The sequence below is a fragment of the Atheta coriaria genome, unplaced genomic scaffold (assembly GCF_025399875.1).
Source record: "Atheta coriaria isolate IRGN ID8LTWV9N9 unplaced genomic scaffold, Caltech_Dcor_3.1 hic_scaffold_7_pilon, whole genome shotgun sequence".
Taxonomy (NCBI): domain Eukaryota; kingdom Metazoa; phylum Arthropoda; class Insecta; order Coleoptera; family Staphylinidae; genus Dalotia; species Dalotia coriaria.
In genome coordinates this window covers 11366841-11388463 of record NW_027045449.1, presented here as the reverse complement: position 1 = coordinate 11388463, position 21623 = coordinate 11366841, and the positions used below count along the sequence as shown (strand labels likewise).

General features: G+C 34.0%; 1 protein-coding gene across 2 annotated transcripts; it reads right to left on the bottom strand.

Moving 5' to 3' along the window:
- Positions 1-768: 768 nt before the first annotated feature.
- On the bottom strand, positions 769-20968 carry LOC135795975 (protein big brother-like). 2 transcript variants are annotated; one of them, XM_065307826.1, is made up of 5 exons: positions 20606-20968; positions 20067-20255; positions 9185-9412; positions 2382-2479; positions 769-904 (listed from the first exon to the last, which is right to left on the bottom strand). In XM_065307826.1, the coding sequence occupies exons 1-5, from the start codon at positions 20783-20785 to the stop codon at positions 883-885; spliced, it is 717 nt and encodes a 238-aa protein (XP_065163898.1). In that variant the 5' UTR covers positions 20786-20968; the 3' UTR covers positions 769-882. The 2 variants fall into 2 exon arrangements, with proteins under 2 accessions (XP_065163898.1, XP_065163897.1); XM_065307825.1 differs by lacking the exon at positions 769-904 and having other exon boundaries at positions 1925-2479.
- Positions 20969-21623: the final 655 nt, after the last annotated feature.

Here is a 21623-nt window from a genome sequence, read left to right as displayed (position 1 = left end):
AATGGCTGTCTTTATGATTTTCCCGGCAATTATTCAAATTTTTCTCTCCGTAAAGACCATGCTTGGACTTTAACAAACATTTATAAAAAAGAATTGGCCAAATTGGTCTAGGCGTTGTTGAGTTATACGCTTATCAACAGATTTTGCGATTCATTTTTATATTATAGATTTTAATTTTACTTACATGAAACTTATGTGATCACTCATTCTTCCCCCAATGTATGTAATACCCTCATTTGTAAAGTAATTAACGATCGGTGTCGGGCGTAATATCGCCTAACAAAAGTGAAACCCATTCAACAGTCAGACATGAAGCTTGAAATTGGAACATAATGCAAAGCACTGTGTGCGCGCTATTAACAACTAAGCGACTGGTATTTATTTAACTAATTAGTGCCCTGCTTTGTACGATTACTGCGACTGCAATCGCATTGTGCGCAACAAAAGCGTGCGTTCGAAAAGCGCCGAGCTTACAAATCGTGTGGGTGGATGCGGATATAATGGCACGTATAACAAGCGCACGAACGCAGTGAATAAATAGGTAACGACTAGTTATGCTGTCGAACGATTAAATAAACAATAGCAAGCAGACTACTGACTACTGCAGTTAGGGGGAAGTTAAATTTGTTTGGCAGATGATGGAAATCACAATTGACTTTTCGATTTTGGATTTTGCAGTTAACTTTTGTTTTTTAATGTCTAGACGCAGTCAGTATTGATTGCCTGATTGATTGACAGTGTATTGAGGAAATAATTGTTTAATTTTTCACATGCAGTCATTTTTATTAAAGTACTTTGTTTTAACATATCACATCACATCAAAATTGTATTTTTTACTTTAAAAACAGATAAATATAAAGATAAATTGCTTTGCTTTAATATTTATGTCATCCGTCGCTCGGTTCTGAAAAATAAAAACATTTTAATTACTATAAAAGTAAAATGAAGTTCAAAAAGTAGGTATGTAGCTAAACTATCAATTTAACAAGCTGCGCTTGATTGATTCATGACAATCGAAGTGAAATACGTTTTCGGAAACGTTTGAGTAGATTTTGAAAACGAGTAAAATGTGATTGTTGTGCATTTGAACGTTTCTACTTTTCTTATTTTCACTGATTTTAACCTGGCCACGTTTTTTCTTCACTCCAAATTCGTAAATCGATGACAACTGAAGCAGAAATCGCTATTGTTTGACGCATCGTTTGTCGCATGTCGCACGAACTGAAAGTGTGCAAACGTCCGCAAAGAAACGTAACAAAAGTGTAGGAAAACATGTTAAAAGTGCGCTTAAATGTGTCGCTTACCTTACGCCTGTTTAACCTTTCACAATTCGACAATTGTGCAATTTTAATGTATACCAAGAAGTAGAAAAAAAAAAGAAAAAAAACACAAACAAACAAACCAGTAAAAATAAATACATAACCTCACTTTAAAACTAGTAAAATGAGTCAAAAAGTAAGCGTAGAAACAGAAAATTTAGCTACAAAATAAATCATTCCTTCCTAGAATACATAAGTATCCCAAAATCTAAATTGAAACATTCATGTTCAGATGACTGTGCTGTGTGAGTTGTAATATTAGGGCGCCGACAATAAAGGCACGAAATTGGTGATTTTACCTGCGCGATTTTTGAGAGCCCTCCGAACAGCCCCTCTAAACACGGGGCAAACACGTCAATTCTCGTACGAGGTGATACCATTGAACAACATCAGAAGGAAAAAAATGAAAAGAAAACGTTTCAACGTTTGTGATTTGTGATGTTTGTCGACGGATGATATTTATATCCATTACTTCCATTAGTTTGCTTTCTTCAGCGCCTTCCTTTGTTGCATTAGTGTCAAGTTTAAATCTAACATACCTGTTGTATATGATATTTGATATATGATCGCATACTTTTGTTGATTTTTGGAGGATTTTCTAAATAAAAATACAAACAAACTATTTATTCAATCAAAATCAAAAGAATTTGAAAAAAACGCAAAACAAGCAAAATATAATTATGTCATAGTCATAATACAAAATAGTGTACATACAGTGTGTTCTGTTTGAGTATATTTTGATTCTTTTAATGTTTAGAGTGTAGAGTCGCACACGACTCAATTATATGCAGATTATTTACAAGTGAGTGACAGGGGTGCACTTAATACGCATTCATTTCCATACTGAACACTTTCAGCCGTGCGCAGCGATGCATAATGAACATATTTGCTTCTGTTTGTCATGATACGATTGCTCATTTCTTCTTAACCTTTGTAGGTACTCATATTTTAAGGTAAAACAAGTATAAAATCAGTAAAAATCAGTAAAAATAAAAAAGTACAAATATTAGGTTATGTTATGGTGGTGTGAGTGGGAGGCCTATCTGTAGGGGCAAACCATGCCTTGGTGGTATGTGGCATCGTGCTAGAGATGCTCCATGATGGTTGTGATGGCTATGGTGACTGTGATGCCCGACGTGGAGGTTGCTCTGCATTCGTAGCTGCAAATGAAAGTATTTTGTTTAAAACAATCAATTTAACTTCAATGTTAATTAAAATGTTGATATCGGACGGCCGGGTGAATAAAAACTAATAAAAAGGGATGCTGGATGGGAAAGGGTGAATTGGGTATTGGTGTATCGGGTGCAAACGCGCCCCCTTGTTCCGAAAAGGGCTACGGAGGGTTTGCGATAGCGCATTGTGAGCGAATTAAATTCACTTAGAGGAGATTTACGTCAAACGATCTGGACGTGTAACGCACGGCGTTTTGATATCCCCTTAAGTCTTTAAATTCCTCACGTAATTGAATTCTTTAAATTACAATCAACAAATAAACAAATTTTAAAATATCAAAGAAAAACATTGAAGTTTTAATTTTGAATCTATAATATAATATGAATTGCAAAATCTGTTGGTATGCGCATAACTCAACAATGCCTAGACCAATTTGGCCAATTCTTTTTTTTAAATGTTCGTAAAAGTCTAAGGATGGTTTTTACGTTGAGAAAAATTTGAATAATTGCCCGGAAAACAGTAAAGACAGCCCTATTCTATAGAATATAAGTTGGCATTGAGAATCAAAGATAGTTATTGTATCCCTATAGTCTTTAGTAAAAATGGGTATAGATTATTTACGAATATGTTATTTTTGGGGTAAAATCCATATTTCATCCCCTTGCTAATATTCAAAACACATGTCGCATTATATGCGATATTTGCCAACAAGCAATCAGAAGGAAATGCCAACAATTTTTGACGTCTAAATGATGCCGCACGAGGCGATGAAGCGTCACACGTCGCAAGGGATGTGAAATCTGTATGAAAAGTCGGCGCCGTTTGTTCCGCTCATTGTCGAGAAGGGCGATGTTTGATTTATGTGCGCATGCAGAGTACGAATTTTATTATTCTTGGAATGAATGCAATGAAAAGAATGCGATGTGATGTGAAGTGAAGAGGGCTTATGATATGTTGAATGTCGAATGTTGATATTTATATTTGCCACTTTCGGGGAAAGCAGGCGAACGGTTTTATGAGGGTTGCAAAAGTACCTACTCGGGTTAAATATCTGTGAATAATCGTAGTTGATCCCTGACCAAATCAAACAAAATCACAGAAATAAGGAAAATTATTGTTAAGTCGACAGGGTGAATGAGTGACAAGATGGCATTTTCAAGTAGGATACAAATTAATTAAACATAATCTATTGGCATATATAAAACTAAATTGTGTTAGTTACAACACTTATAATTCAAGAATGGCTGGACAGATTTCGATTATCAATGATTCGTTGGATTCGTATCTACTTCGAATAACAGAATAACTATTAAAATATCAAAAATAGTGGATAAAAAATGTTCAAATTGAAATTGAAATGGCGCTATTGTGCATTATTAGCAAATCGCGCTCTAAAGCTAGTAAGTATTTAATGAACAAATTTCTTTAATTTTTAACAAATTGAATGTTTCGTTTGGCTTGAATTATTTCAAAGTTTAATTTTAAATTCCGTGTAAATCTTCCTGCTGAGGGCACAGAGTTCACCAAAGCTGTACGTCTACCAACCCCTAGTGATGCTTCAATATTCATTTATATCAATGTACAGCATGCGAAGGGAGGCTCCTTCTTGTTCGCTTTTTTGTTTGAGCGATTCGAGCGCGTTCCGCGTGTTATTGCATTCCGGACAGACTTGCTCTTTAATTTAAGGGTCGCGCCCTCCGCATACCCGGGATGCCACCCTCGACGATCATTAGTGACCTTCCGCACAGCAAAAAATCTTTTGTCGCAACGGAACAATTAGTTAAAAAACAAAAATGCATTTTTTACTACACAACGCATTTTTAACTTGCAGCGTGCTTAAAAGTAACATTTTACAAACTTAAATAAAATCAATATATTTTAAACGTTGGTATGTTGGTTTTTTATATGTTAGTAAAATACGAAAATAAAGAAATCGGAAACCGAGAAATCCGTCGCATTCGATGAAAAGAAACGTTTTACAAAATCACCTGTATGAAATCCGAGAAATGCTAAAAAAAATCTTGACCTGCTCTTTTCGAGAATCACTTAAAACTTTTTCAACCTGACCAACGGTCAAATCACCCTCATATACCTTTATCCCTCTCTTTCATTCTCATCCTCATTTCTTTTCTTCTCAAATCAAGATGTTTGTAAAACTTTTTAACTTTACTGAACAAAACATCTTTCCCGTCTAAGAATTTGAGCGTACACTCATTGTTCCATTGTTTATTACGTAATCTAAAGTATAGCACCAAAGAAAGTATTCAGTATTCAATATAGTACAGGTAGGAAAAATCAGAGGGTTTTGATTGATGCCTGGTTGTAACAATGTTTAGCGTTAACGCGATTATTCGCTGCGGATGCGTCGGATGCGTTTGATGAGCATGTGGATTACACGCGAGGATGGAAAGGCCGCAACAAGAGGGCGAAAAAGGGCGTCATAGGTGCATGGCAACTGTAATATGCGTCGGTGTAATATGTTACAGTGCCTATTACTGCCAATCGCTATGATCATCCCCCTAATTTTCATATTATACGCTTCATAAACTGACAATCGCAAAAATACAAAGAATTTTATTTATCAAGATCAGATTTTCGCAAAAAAAAGTTTTTTTAAATAAAAATAAAATTTATATTAAACTAGCTTTTGCCCGCGACTTCGTACCGGTAGTGTTTAAAAATGTAATTCGTTTTACTCTCTTGTTCTAGACATAGTATGTGTCAATTCTATCAATAAGATTCGCAATTTTATTTTAAAGAAATTAATTATATAAAGAATTGCTAATAATGCACTTCAGCGCGCCATCTCGGATTCAACTATTTAACTATAACTATGATTGAATCTCAATACCAACTTTTATCCTATAGAAAAGGGCTGTCTTTAGGGTTTTCCCGGCAATTATTCAAATTTTTCTCGCCGTAAAAACCATCCTTGGACTTTAACGAACATTTAAAAAAAGAATTGGCCAAATTGGTCTAGGCGTTGTTGAGTTATGCGCATACCAACAGATTTTGCGATTCATTTTTATATTATAGATTGTTTGCCTTTAACAAGCAAAAATATGTTTTCAAGTAAAAATCAATCAAAATAATATTTCAGGTTATGTTTATGATGTAATTTCAATAAATCTCAATAAACCTCGTCAAATTCTAGGTGTTTGAGGTTACGTCCGTGCACGCTCTGATGCGCGTGCAAGGCGTGTAAACATTCAGCATTTGTTCGAAAGCATTCATTACACGGTGAGTGCGCCTTGCGCTGTCCGGAGGGTCTCATTACAAGTAGCGATTGCCCGCCCGCTCGGATTGCATTACATTGCATTTCACATTCTATCGCTTCTAATACTCGATGTGTACTTATTTGTCTGCCTCTGTGTGAGAAGCAGCAACCGTGTCAGAAGCGCATGCTATCATGAGCGCACGCCTATAGCAATTTCACATCCAGACACGCACTTGTTCTCCTCTGTTTGCACGAAGGATACGCAGCTATTTGCAGTGCATGGCGACTCCCACGCAGATTTACGCTATTATTTTGCGTAACAACTTATTTTACTTACGGGTGCACTTTTGTGAGTGTCTTCCGGGCATAAAATTAGGATGAATAGGATTAATCGGATTAGGAGTCGTTAGAGATGTGATTTTATATTGAAAAATGTGTGTAAAAGTGCGTAAAATTAGGTTTTTAGTGCAAAAAAATTTTGTATTTTGAAGACAAAATTTCTTATTTATTTAAAAAGTTAGTTTTTTAATTTTTACGGGAAAGTTAAAAGTAATACTTTGAACACTTGTGCGTAAATTTTTAACTTTAAACATTATTAAATATAATTTACTGTCAATAAAAATTAAGATTAAGAAATATTTTTTTCAAAAATGGAAAAGTAACTCACAAGGCTTACCAAATAAAATTTACTTATTTTGAATGTCAAGTATCTATTAATTTTAAAAATTTATACCCCTCAAAATTTCCATTACAAAAATGTTAAAAAAATTACTTTAAACACTAATGCCTAAAATTCCACTTTTAAACATCATATCATAAAATTTACTCACATCCATATCTTGTTCCTGTCTATTCGTTGAATTTAAAAAGCATGGTCCAATTTAGGAAACCGCGCGGTCCAATTTAGGAAACCGGTTTCTTAATTTGGACCAAAAACTAATTTTTAAATTGAAATTTGAGGGGTATAAATATAATTTTTACTTAAACCAAAAATATCATTTTGTTGGTAAGCCTTGTGAGTTACTTTTCCGCTACTTAATTTTTATTGACAGTTTATATGTGGCTCTATAAATCAAAAAATATAAAAATGGTCCAAATATGGCTACTTTCCCCTATATTCTCATTTTGATATTACTTTGGCATAGGTACGACTTAGGGTATCGATGGTACGACTTAGGGTACCGGTTTGTTAAGTCGTACCGTTTACACATTTTTGTTAAATTGATGTTTTACAAAAATATAAACATTTCTGATTAATTTTTCTCATACTAATTAAAGCTATATTAACTAAAGCAGGTGAATATGTCAAAAAACTGACATTATGTTGCAAAACTTTCAATTTAGGGCCAATTGTATTTTAGGGGTACGACTTGGCCAACCTTCCCCTACCTTTATCCCTCTCTTTCATCCGCATTTCTTTTCTTCTCAAATCAAGATGTTTGTAAAACTTTTTAACTTTACTGAACAAAACATCTTTCCCGTCTAAGAATTTGAGCATACACTCATTGTTCCATTGTTTATTACGTAATCTGAAGTATAGCACCAAAGAAAGTATTCAGCATTCAATATAGACTATATAGAGCAGGTAGGAAAAAATCAGAGGGTTTTGATTGATGCCTGGTTGTAACAATGTTTAGCGTTAACGCGATTATTCGCTGCGGATGCGTCGGATGCGTTTGATGAGCATGTGGATTACACGCGAGGATGGAAAGGCCGCAGCAAGAGGGCGAAAAAGGGCGTCATAGGTGCATGGCAACTGTAATATGCGTCGGTGTAATATGTTACAGTGCCTATTACTGCCAATTGCTGCGATCATCCCCCTAATTTTCATATTATACGCTTCATAAACTGACAATCACAAAAATACAAAGAATTTTATTTATCAAGATCAGATTTAAGCACAAAAAAGTTTTTTTAAATAAAAATAAAATTTATATTAAACTAGCATTTGCCCGCGACTTCGTCCGGTAGTGTTTAAAAATGTAATTCGTTTTAACTCTCTTATTCTAGACATAGTATGTGACAATTCTATTAATAAGATTCGCAATTTTATTTTAAAGAAATTAATTAAATAAATAATTGCTAATAATGCACTTCAACGCGCCATCTCGGATTCAACTATTTAACTATAACTATGATTAAATCTCAATGCCAACTATTATCCTATAGAAAAGAGCTGTTTTTAGGGTATTCCCGACAATTATCTGGATTTTTCTTGCCGTAAAACCATCCTTGGACTTTAACGAACATTTTAAAAAAAGAATTGGCCAAATTGGTGTAGGCGTTGTTGAGTTATGCGCTTACCAACAGATTTTGCGATTCATTTTTATATAAAAGATGAGCAGATTATAGCTAAAAGAAATTTTTTAAATAAAAACAAAATCTAAATTTAAATAATTCAACTTTGTAATAAGGAATAAATATTTTTATTAGTTAAAAAATGAATTAAAATAATATTTCAGGTTATGTTTATGATGTAATTTCAATAAATCTCAATAAACCTCGTCAAATTCTAGGTGTTTGAGGTAGTAATTACGTACGGGCACGCTCTGATGCGCGTGCAAAGCGTGTAAACATTCAGCATTTGTTCGAAAGCATTCATTACACGGTGAGTGCGCCTTGCGCTGTCCGGAGGGTCTCATTACAAGTAGCGATTGCCCGCCCGGTCGGATTGCATTACATTGCATTTCACATTCTATCGCTTCTAATACTCGATGTGTACTTATTTGTCTGCCTCTGTGTGAGAAGCAGCAACCGTGTCAGAAGCGCATGCTATCATGCGCGCGCGCCTATAGCAATTTCACATCCAGACACGCACTTGTTCTCCTCTGTTTGCACGAAGGATACGCAGCTACGAGTATTTGCAGTGCATGGCGACTCCCACGCAGATTTACGCTATTATTTTGCGTAACAACTTATTTTACTTATGGGAGCACTTTTGTGAGTGTCTTCCGGGCATAAAATTAGGATGAATAGGATTAATCGGAGAGAAGTGATGAGAGGAGAAGTGATTTTATATTGAAAAATGTGTGTAAAAGTGCGTAAAATTAGATTTTTAGACACGCAAAGTAAAAAATTTGTTAAAGTTGAATAAAAAAAGTAGAATATTTATTTAAAAAATAGTTTTTTGATGATTTTTACTAGGAAAGTGTTAAAAAGTAATACTTTGAACACTTGTGCGTAAAATTCTAACTTTAAACATTATTAAATAAAATTTACTGACATCCATATTTTGTTCTAAAGTGAATAAGACTAAGGAAATATTTTTTTATTAAAAAATGAGTGAAAAAATTCGTAAAATGAAGTTTTTATGCATGCAAAGTAAAAATTTACGTATTTTAAATCTCAAGTTATCCATTAATTTTAAAAAGTAATTTTTCTCAAAATTTCCACAACAAAAGTGTTAAAAATCATTACTTTAAACACTAATGCCCAAAATTCCACTTTTAAACATCATATCATAAAATTTACTCACATCCATATCTTGTTCCTGTCTATCTTGTCGATATCCACGCTGTTTGTCTTCAATTTCTCTCACACGTTGATTATACCTCTCAATCTGCTCCCGTAAAAGCGCATCCTCGGCAGCAGCGCGTTCCTCACAATACTCCAGACACCCGACGCCGTCCAGCCGCTCCAGATCCATCCAGCCACGCCATCGGACGCACACGCCGTTCATGATAAACGTTGATTTGATGTGTACCTTTAAAGAAACAAAAAATACGTATTAACAACCGTCACTTTGCTAACTTAGCAGCAAAGGGTGACCAAATAATCACATCATAAATCCGGGTCATTAATTGTCGCACAAACAAGTTATTAACAAGCGTCCGAACAAAAAACATCCGAATGTCAACGTGTTAAACATACATTTGCTAACAGAATTTTTTTATTTTATTAAAAGGGTGAAGACTGTCCGTATGGGTTTTTGTTGATGAGCGTGGCGAGTTTAAACAATACGCTTTGACAAATGGACACGAAGGTTTAAATTTTATGTTCACGCCCATTTTTTGTCGTCGTGTGCATAAATTACATCTACGAGTCGAGTAAACATTTTAAGGGTGTTCGTGACCCTTTCTAATGAGACCAGTTTCTAATGGAACAATGGAACAAAAGGTAACAATTTCTGACCTGACTTTTTAACTCATTTTTTCAGACTTCATCATGACAAATCGGCTTGTAAACTCATTTTCGAAGAGACAAATAAAAGGGATAATCATCCGGTGCGGTGCTACTTAGTAAAAAGTGAGTCAACGATGAAAAAATATCAAAATACGGCAATTTTGAGTCAGTCAAGGTCGTGTCTGAGGAAATTACGGATCCGATCAAATTGGTCACGTTTTATATTAAAAATTGTAAGTGTAATTGCGTTTAAACATTCTGTTGTTCTTCTGCTCACCGAACAACACATCATTTTTTATATTTTCGAGTGCATCGGTTGATCATTCATGTGTATCAACAGTATTTCACCTCAACGTGTAAGAATGATGTTTGATTCCAGAGGAAATCACGACTTGTTGTGGTTTTCATTCATTGTTTCATCTACAAAACAAAACAAAAAAGAAAGAAAATAAAAAATAAAAAATCTGAGGTTATGCGTAGAAATTTGTTTGATTATTTTATGCATGGCGCCTGTTGTTTTATTTTTAAAGGTTATACAAGCTTGTTACCATATGGCGTCATTAATTTGATAGTTTCGTCGGTTTTTCTTTGATTTCGAGTTGAAATAACGGCGTCGCGGCGCTTTCATTTTATAGCCGGCGCCGGAGTCTACCAAACATCGGTAAACATTACTAGACTTCAATAAATTTGACAGGAATTTAACAAAAAAACAAAAAAAAAATTTTTAGGTTAGAAATGTTCGCTCACGCCATGTTTTCATGTAGCACAAAACCACAAATGTAATTTGACACAAAAAAACTCCACAAATATTTCTGATATTTTACGAAAGGGTTAAAATAATTTAAGTGCCACCAATTGTTGTAATAGTCACAATAAACGTTCAAACGCCTGCGGGGTTAAACGTTTTAACTATAACCTTAAATTTAACTTGAAACTCTACTACAGTTAAAGACATAGCAATTAACGTAGAAGTTTTCGGGTTAAAATTATCCGGGGAGCTTTTAAGTCAGTTTTAAGTTGTGTTTCTCGTGTTGTTTCGCAAGTGCGCAAGTTGTGCATGTTCGAGCAATAAACCAGGTTATTTGTCATAACGCGCGCACCCTTTTTCGGCGCGTTAAAAGGGACTGGCCCTTGTTTCACGTCTAGTTCAAAAGGGTGTGCAGAAGGATGAACATCGCGTATATGACATGAGCAATCTGTGACAACGGGTGTGTGCTTCACACATTAACAAACTGTTCCCTTTTAGAGGAGATAGTGGAGTCATTTTTGGACCAGAACTAAACTGAACTAAATTAACAAAGATAAATCATTGGGTAAACTATAAACATAGTAAGAAATTAATGTTTAGGGAGTAGAAAATTAAAATTTTATATTATGATGTTTAAAAATACTACTTTTTTTAACATTTTGCAGACAAAATTTAAAGAAAAAACTAAATTTTACATTAAATAACCTCAAAATTCATTTAAATCAGTTTTCTATATTATTTTACACCCAATATAAATAATATTTTTTATTTTTGTTTACTGTTATAGCAAGAAATAACATTTTGAACACTTGGATTTTGTGGTCGACGCGGTTTTCCGCTTCCTTCGTTTCGTTGAGGTTTTGCGCATGCGCTTGTTTCTTATCCGCGTGTTGCGCATGCAAATATCAAATTTCCCCGCTCCGCTATCAGTATTAAAGTCAGCGGCTTGACCACAAAAACATAAAAACACGCAAAATAATATAATAAAGCACAATAAAACTTGTAAACTTATTAATTACACTCGCAATTGCAATTATTGATAATCACATATAATTACATTAACTACACAATTATTTGCGCAACTGGAAATCCGATTTAGAGAAATTATTTTATTCTTCGGTTATAAGTTAAATAAAACTATCTAGGAATGTATTAATGTATTACTTACTTTTTTAGTTTAATTTACAAAACTTAAAACAATCACATGCATGATTAACTAAAATCTTCATTCGTCGACGTTGATTATCAGCGTCAGTCATCACTCATCACAGTCAACACTATAACATAAGAATGCAGGCAAGTTGTTAGGTTATATTGAGTTATACTGAGTTAAGTTGAAATTATTTTAGGTTATGTTGGTTAACAAGTGTAATGTTTAGCAAATCGAGCATGCAGCTACCTACATCTGCAAACTGTAAACTGCAACTGTATTTGGAGGAAAAAGAAGCTAATTTCACGTTTAACTGCATTTACTTGTAATTTCAACATGGAACACAGATTGTCCATGTCCTGTTTGAATATTCTAATGTTTGTAACACTGTTCAGTACTCTGTATTCACTGTTGAAGCTAATTCGTCACAGATACTCAATCAAGTGTGATTGTAGACGTGTAGTTGTTCGTTTTGCTCACAGCTTCTGTTTTGCCTCTTTTTTCGGTTTTGTATTGACTCATAGGGTGGTCTGCGAGTCGCCTTCGTTGCGCACGTCACAACGGATTACTTCCGAGCGAGTGCTCCCGCATGCGTTTCCAACAAGCTTTCGATTTCAATTTTACCTTTGCGATCAGTACGTATCTACCTATTATAATGGTACGTTTAGGGTGTAGTTGAAGTCGGTGGAGTTACTCATGTATTACTAAGTGATATCGAGTGATATTGAGCAATATCATCGTGTATCGTGTCACGGTGTCATTTTCAATATATTTTTTTCTGTGTTAGTTTGAGCTTTTACAGGCCTCTTCAGATGTTTATTGATATTATTATGGTGTCGCATAACAGGAAATTTAATCTGGAATTTTTTACCTTTTAGAATTCAGTAAGTCTTCATTAAAATATTCAATAATTATGGTTTTAGTTAAAAATCTATTTTATGTTTAAAAATTTCGTCGTTTTTATGCTGTTTTACGCGTTAAAACGCAGATTAAAGCTCAAAACGTGCTGTTTTGCTAAAATAATCATTTTCAAGCATTTTAGATCGTTGAAATCGTTCAAATAGACGCAATATTAATAAAAATGGTTGTTTGTAAAGTAGGTTTACGATCGAGATGTTTACGTGATAACGTCTTATTGGTGATATAAGTTTTGTTTGTTGCAATTGTTGTAACACTTCACTTGCACTTCACATTTTGTTTTACTGTTAAACATTCAACGAAAACTTAACCGCACGAGAAAATCTCCATTCGTTTGTATGCCGCTAGAGTGAGAGAGACGGAAGATCGGTCAACTCACTCGAACGCTATGCCTGCCTCCGCTCGTGTGGATTCCGCGTCACAAGTTTCACGGAATGACTGGCAGCGCTCGAGATGAGACGGGAGATCGGTCCGTCTCTCTCTCGTTATAACGAGAGGGGGGTATACCTGCGATCGGCCTCGAGAGGCCTCGTGACACAGTTTCTGAACATGTCACCCGACTAAAACGATTTTAAAGACGTTATCACGTCAAAATTATATTCATAGGTGGCCTATAGTAACCTACAAATTATTTTAAAAGGTTAAAATTTGAGGTTATATTAGGTTTTGTTCCGTTTTTTGTAAATTTTGATTGTTTTTTAGTTTTTAAATTATTGTAGGCTTCTAAAATAACCTAACAACTTGATAATCTATTTTAACTTGTAACTGTCTCAAAATTACTTTTTTTTGTTAGTTTGAGCTTTTATAAGCTTCTTCAGATGTTTATTGATATTATTTTGGTGTCGCATATCAGGAAATCCAGTAAGTCTTCCTTGAAATATTCAATAATTAACATTTTAGCTTAAAATACTTTTTATGTTTAAAGAATATGTTCATAGGTGGCCTATAACCACCTATACTTTTCCATAAATAGGTTAAATTTGAGGTTATGTTGTCATTTCTGCAATTTTTCGTAGATTTTCACATTTTCAGTTTTTAAATTGTTGTAGGCGTCTAAAATGACCTGACAACTTGATAATCTACTGTTTTAACTTATAACCGTCCCAAAATTATTTTTTTCCACTTGACCCTACGATTTCTAACGTCTAATAAAGCAATTTTCGACTTTGTTCCAAAACTACAAACGTTAATCGTCCGAACAAATGTCCAAATGTCTTTTTAAAAACTACCTGTTCTTCTACCAGTAATAATTCTCTATATTATGTCCCTTAACAACTTATGCTTCAAATATATAGCAGTTGTAAATTACAGGAAGTAAAAATTAAGACTTGCAGCGTAAATTGATAGGCGCAGTTGTCGAATAAAACCTTTCAAGTTGTTTATAGCGCTTTTTACAAACTCGTCTTGACTTTAACTGGCTTGAAAACAAAAGTTAATTAGTTTTTACTCGTGTGTGACTTAATTGAATGTTTGTTTCGTGTTGTCAAGCGGCGAGCCATAAAAAACACATAAAATATAAAACTTAATCATATTGTATGTTACGGATGTATTTTTAAATGCAAGATGACACTTCGTTTACACTTTACATTTTACATCGTCGTATGTTCATGATAATATGTAAATTTTACGTTCTTGATGTGTGGAATTAATTTAATTTTTCAATAATTAAAAAAGAGTTTAAAGATGACTGAACATAAATGTGGTGAGTGTGAAAATAAAAGTAGGTATGTAAAAGTGAAAGAGTTGAGGAGAGTCGCGTTGAAATACAGTAGCATCATCTGGTGATCATTAATCAATGACTAATCGTGTCGGAGTGACTCAGGAAGTCTTGAAATTCAAACAGAAGCAAAAAATTATTATACGAGTACGGTATCCATATAAACTGCTTATAAAAGTATGTAGAGCTGTTTAAATTGAAAAGAAACAAAGTTATTTAATGGATTTTCATTGATTATTCATCAATGAAAAAGATACAGTAACAATTTAAAAATAAATTTATTAAACATTAAATTCTGCATCTAATTGTGTTTATTTTATGTTTATACCTTTTATTTTAAACAAAATACAACACAATTTAACTTTTTTTTCGGAAATTTATTTGAATTTCTCATCTTTTCTTGTTTATAATTTGTTATTCGGTAAAATAATTTAATAAATGTTTATAGAAATAAATGTAGAATTTAATATAGAATAAATTCATGTTTAAATAATTTTAGTAGCATTTTTGGTTTCGAAGTTATAAATTAAAAACTAAAATTTTGTTTTTTCACAGATGTAAAACTTATCTTAGTTATTTAACAATTAAACAAAAACGCGTTGAGATTTTGCATTTATTCTTTCAGTAATGGATTTATTATTAAATTTTACATTTAATTTTGTTTAATCATATTTTATCCCCTTTTTTTAAACAAATTATTCACTAATTAACAAAACATTTAAAAAAAATAAAATTAAAAATTTATTTTGGTTATAACTTTTTATACAATAACGCTATCTCCATAATTTTTACATAAATAAATGCAGAATTTAATATAAAATTGATTTATAAAAAAATCATTACGTTCGCATTACACGTTTTCAAATAATTAATTAAAAACTTTGACCGCCGCACGTGTTTACAACAGCGTACACGTAAACTCCACTGACGAAATGCATATTTAAGTTAAATTAAACATTAACAGCAAATTATAATGTACTTGGGTTATTTCGTTGAAATAAATTTCTTCGAACCTCATTGGCATTTCTATTAGTATAAATACTTGAATTATTTGTGTTTGCACTCGAGAATACTGACGCAAACCATTTGGAAAAAAATCCCAGTGTCACGAATGCTGTTATTAAACAGCTCGCCGTGACTAAACAGGCTAAAATTAAACTACATACATGCGAAATCAAAATTCGGAATTCCCATCATTATAATCGTTCACACAATCAATTCAAATCAAATAAAACTATATACCAAAAGTCAAATGTTACTTATATGTTTAAAAATAAATTTCATAACTTAAAATGCATGTCACGATGAAATGAGTAAAGTCTAGCCTGCATTGAGTTATGATCGTCTTGTGTTTTGCATTTATGTAATGTATTTATTACCAACTTATCGATGTGAGTTTTATTATAGCTTTAAAAAGTTTTAGTCATAAGTTAAGTCGTCTTTATTTGGTCGCGCACGTTCTCAATCGAAAGCGAATTGCGATTATTGTTTCCCGTGTGCAGCGCGCGCGCACAGACACACATGCGCACAGCGCGTTCGTTGTGTCTATTTATTTATTGTTATTAATCATCCGGGTAACCTTCGGAAAAGCCGTCCAGCGACGTCGTTCAAGTTCATCACAAAACACATCTCTATACTACAATCAACTGAATGCACGGTATATATTTTTATTTAAAATAGAAATTTTGAGATTTTTTTAATTTCGAGTAAAATTATTGAAAAAATTGCTCTGTGAACAGCTAATAGTACGTTTTAGGTTATGTGGTCAACGCCATCTAACAAAATTAATAGAAAACTAAGAAAATTCAAATGATAAACATGATTGACAATAATTGAGGTTAGATTTTTAATATTTTGCTTCTAGAGTCTTATTACAAATAACATTTCAATTCAACTGACACCATGAATGATATATTTTTATTAAAAATAGAAATTTAAGTTTTTTTCTTAATTTGCGAGGTTAGAATGATAAAATTATTGAAAAAAATGCTTCAGGAAAGAACGAGTAGTATGTTTTGAGGTTATGCTACTAGCGCCCTCTGATAAAATCTATATATACCTACAGAAAACAAAGTCGTGTTAGTTACAACACGTATAACTCAAGATCGGTTGGACAGATTTTGATGATCTTTGGTTTGTTGGATTTGTTTATTCAATGAATAACAGAATAATTATTAAAATATCAAAAATAATGAACAAATGGGTGTGAAATAAGGGTTAAAAATTACGCAACTACAAACACGCAGTCTTGGGTAAAAGCTACTAAAATTAGTTTTTTCATATTTTCATTTTTTTGCTTCTAAAAGTCTTCCCTTGACTAATACGTTCAAATCAAATATAAAATCGAACAATTCAATTACGATTCCATTTCCAAGTGTAAACAAAGCGCGCGTTGAACGTAATTCCACGTTATCTCCAGGGGCGCACCCACGGGGGGCGCGAATATGTCGCAAACACATCACCGGTGGGTCCTGCCCTATCACCACGTGTGGTCCACAACCCTTCCGATTCACGTTTTCAATCGAACGCGTTTTTTCCATCGCCGCGTCGCGGGAAGTCCGCTCTAACCTAGCGAAATTCTATAAACCTAAGGCGTGCGAAAAATTATTTCATTATCGACACATCGACGTTCAAGCCCCCAAGCAAAATGTTACATCTGACGAAACACTAAACATTTTTTTTGTAATATATTATAGTATAAGTATTAAAAAATGGGCTGTGCTCAATCGCAGCATGTTTGCACGTATTCACTGGAATAAATTATAAAGAGGATGGTCAGGAACAGATGCAGTAAAGGTAGACGTAGATTTAACCCTCTTTTAGGGAGAGATAGTATGTGTAAGGGTAGGTAATTTTAGAGTAACCATTGGGCACTTTTCGGACGATAGCCAACTACCAACTACCAACTACGCCCATTGGGATTAACTGGACAAAAGTTGCGTCCATTATTATTAGTTGTTTCATGTGATTTCCAGGTGGTCCAGGAGGATACAATAGAGTTGCTAATCAGGAGTTAATCTCACCTAACATTTGTGTATTTTTTAGTATAGGCAACTTTATAAACAAGAATTTTTAAACATTTTGACATAGGCAACTTTTTAAACTGTGGTGTTTTTAGGAAATGGATTTATTATTATATTTGACATTTAATTTTATGAAATTATAAATTATATCCCTGTTTTTAAACGAATTATTTACTGATTAACGAAAAAAATTAAAAAATTGTAAAAATTATTTTATTTTAACTATAACTTTATGTGATTATGTTATCAATTCAATTTTTGCATAAATAAATGAAGAATTTAATATTAAATTGATATATAAAAGAATTATTACATTCGCGCTTAACGTTTTCACGTAATTAATTAAAAACTTTGACCGATGCACGAATTTACCCCATAATACAATAGAGTGGCTAATCACAGACTAATCTAACCTATCCCTAGTGTATTTTATAACATAGACAACTAAATAAACACATATTATAATATAGGCAACTTTATAAACAGTTTAAAAAATTTATATTTAGGTTATGTTCCATTTCTTTTGTCTTAAACGTCAATTAGCATCCGTATGATTTGGTCACGCGTCACGCCGACGGCTCCAATTAGTCCGAATGCATAATGCAATGAATTTGCATACGCTTCGCATGCAAACACGTAAAAACAAAGCCCAAAGAATACCGCTATACGGCGTGGCGCGGCGCATTGTCGAAGGGTTTCTGAATGCTAAATGAGTAATGAATCGAAAGCGACGAGTGGTGAGTAAAGATGTGTGCCACCCGTGCACGCGTGCAAGATATTGTTATGGAAACAATACGTGTTTGTTTTTTGCATTTCGATAATGATCATTGAGAATCTCCCGTTGTTTGATTGACATAAAAATTAAGTCAAAAGTAAGGTTAAGTTAGGTTAAGTGTAAAGCTGGAAACGATTAATGTCAAACAGCTGGTGTGTTGACTTCCTGAGTTGATAAATTGATGTCGAACATATCGAATGACATCTTCGACTGTTTAGTATGTGTGCGTAAGAGATTTGTCTATTTTGGTGTTTGCTGGAGTTTTGGGATAGTTTCGCATGCACTCTGAGCTTGTGTAAACAAAGTGCGTGCCATCGTGCCACCAAAGAAGACGTATTGAGGAGAATTGGCATGTGAGTGGCATCGAAGCACAAGTCAAATTTGTTATTTACGACTTGTTTAGACGCTGCGACGCGTGTTGAAGAACCAGAAACAGAAACAGAAATTGAGACTTCCAGGGACGCAAAGTGTGTCTGCGACTGTATAATAAGCCATGTTGAGCTTGTGCTTCCGAGTTAGGGATTAATTTCACATTCGCATTCATCAACAATTCATTGGGAACATATTGGTGTTTAGTGTTTGCTCTGCATATCGATTTTCAGAAGCATGGACCACACGCAAGGGCATAAATAATTTAATAAATTAGTTTTTATTTTATTTATTTTTGGTGTTTTGAAGAATAATACAAGTTAGGTTAATTTGAAATGTGTCAAAAACTGTCAAAATCTAGTGATTGTCTTTTAGCTGTCAAAGTATTGGCCATTTTGCGTAGAATTTGTGAAAATATCTTTTAATTTGGTGCAGAACAAATAAAAGGAGAAATTTTGCTTGACCAGAGTGTGTTATATGTTGCCTAACCTCAAATATAGAAAATTTACGTTAAAAATATAGTGTGGTCAATTTCTGATGTCAAAACTGTCAAAATCAAGTGAATGTCACTTTATCTGTCAAATAATCAACCATCTTCTAATCATAAATGATATTTAAGCAGTAAATTTATAACATAAACTTTTAAATTGCTTTTTACAAGCAAAAGAAAAAGTTTTGCTTCTTTTTTATGTGTTTTATGTTGCCTAACTTGTTTTTATTAAGTTTTGACATTCAATACCCCACCTAACCTCAAATTTCTAGACATTATGTAATATTTTTCTTTAACTTTTATAATTCATACTATTTTATCATATGTGTGATGATCGTGACATGCCACGCCATGTGTTTGAATACTTTTTCTCCTTTTTCTTACTCGTACACTGAGCCCTTTCTTTCCGCTTTGACTTGCTTCTTGACTTCGCGTGTGCAACGTTTCAAATTGAGCACGCGCCCGTCTGCCCTTAACGCACGCATTCTACGCCTAATTAACGATCATTTCATTCCACAATTTTTACCTTTTTGTTAAATTCGATTTACCGTGAAACCATCAAAGACACATCAAAAGATATCGCCTTGGGCAATTAACCGATGCTTTTATATTTCACATTTCACATTTCATTATCTTGAAAAGCCATGAAAAGCAAAAGTGCGTTTGAATTCGCCTGTCAAAGCAACAATACACCAGAAATTCTAAAGTAATTGGCCCGAACGGCATGAAATTCTTAAAAGTGTAATTGCTACAAATTACGATAATTAAAACAAATTATACAAAGGTGGATACAATTTTCACGTCAAAAACATCAACATCAAAAATAAACGAATAAAAACCTAAAAGTAAAGTAAAATAAGAAATATTTTGGTATCCAATGTGAATTTGTAATTTTAAGAGAAAGGGAAATGATGGCGACGCTCGGCGTCGGCGTCGGATCAATACCCACGCGGCGTTTTCATTGGTCGTTCGCGGTAAACCAGCGTCGCGACGCCATTTTATCTCAATACATCTACACACAACACACGAAATAAATTCCACTTACTTTGCCAGGCTCCTTTTCGAAATCACACTCGCGTTCTGAATTATATTGCGACGTCGGGGGTGCAAAAACAAGATGTAGGTTGGTTCCAGTGGCGGCGAAAGCCATCTCCGTGTGTCCTTCACGACATCCGTTTTGGAAACGTACTTGGCGTTCTTCTTGCGGTCGATCTCGATAACCAGTATAACGCACCTTAAAAAATCAAAACAAAAAATTTAAAAAAATAAAATTTTGCTTTGTAAACATGTAAACATGTGATTCTTAATTATAACATGACTAGATAGATGAATATCATTCATAAAGAGCAGCGTGCATAATAATAATAATTCTGCGAATTAATCAAGCGAAAAAAAGTGATTCAGCTTGGTGCGCCTGCGCGATTCGCGGAACTGGTCTAGCGAAAAGTGAGCGTCGCGTCGCGCCGACGCGAGTGAATGAGTAATGCGGACCGGACATTCCGACATTTCGTCATTTTGACTCAACACGTACCTACATCAAAACACAAATATAAAATAAAATTTTGATAGAAATTAAAATTTTACCTCTGTTTCTCTGCTAAGTCTCCTAAACAGCTCGTCACTTTCAAATTTCGCCTTCTGGTCAGGCACAACACGTGGCATCTTGAAGATAAACCTAGGCTTAGGCTGTTCGTACAATCCCATTGAATCGAATGGTAACATTCCGGCTAGGGCAGCCGCCGGATCATTCATTGCGTGCATCATGATTAAATTTATTTTTAAATAAAAAAATTTAAAACACAATTTTTAAATTTATAAAAACACTTTATATTTAAATTAACACACAAAATATTTTTTATGTTAAATTTTATTATTGTTTATATTATTGTTGTCCGCGTGTTGATTTCTGCGAAGAAAGAGCAAAGCATTCGCATTCGCGTCCGGTGTGTTACTAAACACTCTCGCATGCTTGTCCACTGACGGTTGGGAAGGCCAGGAGTGGGACGAAGACCAAAATAGGGATTCCCCAAATACCCGTCGGGAGACGGGAGACTACACGCAAGGGAGGTCGTTGCTATTCAAAGGCGGAGCTTGCGATTCCATGCTCTTGTGTGATTCGTTCACATTGCATCGATTTCTGCTTTCATACATTCCACTTCTACAAACAAAGATTTATTCTTCAATTTATGTGTTTCTATGTGTGTGTTGTGTATGTTGGGGGGCCTGCTTTATTCTATTACTGGTAACGTTGGCAACAGGCTCGGGGAGCGAGCCCCTTCGGAATACGGTAGCAGTTAACGGTGCAACCGTGTCGCTTTTTTTCTTCTCTTCTCTTCTCGATACTTGTTGTGTTGTGAAGTGGGTTTGAATGGATGATAGGATGATACATGTCTAGTAATATGTTGATATGTTGATACTTTGGAGTCTTTTAATAGGATTTATCTTTGGGATTTGATCTGTGATCTTTGGATTGTTCAGTTTTGGGTTGAATTCTATTAACATCTGTTCAGTGACATAAGGATGTCTTAAGTTTTATAATCGAGAGCAGAGTGTTTAATATGAGAGGAAACTAACCTATAAATTTAAAAATTTGGGTTTATTA

Coding starts and splice junctions, on each gene's coding strand:
- LOC135795975 (XM_065307825.1), bottom strand. CDS start 20,785: ATGATGCACGCAATGAATGATCCGGCGGCTGCCCTAGCCGGAATGTTA. Junction 9,413..20,066: donor TCGAAAAGGAGCCTGGCAAA/GTAAGTGGAATT, acceptor GTTTCTTTAAAG/GTACACATCAAATCAACGTT. Junction 2,480..9,184: donor GACAGGAACAAGATATGGAT/GTGAGTAAATTT, acceptor TTTCATTTGCAG/CTACGAATGCAGAGCAACCT.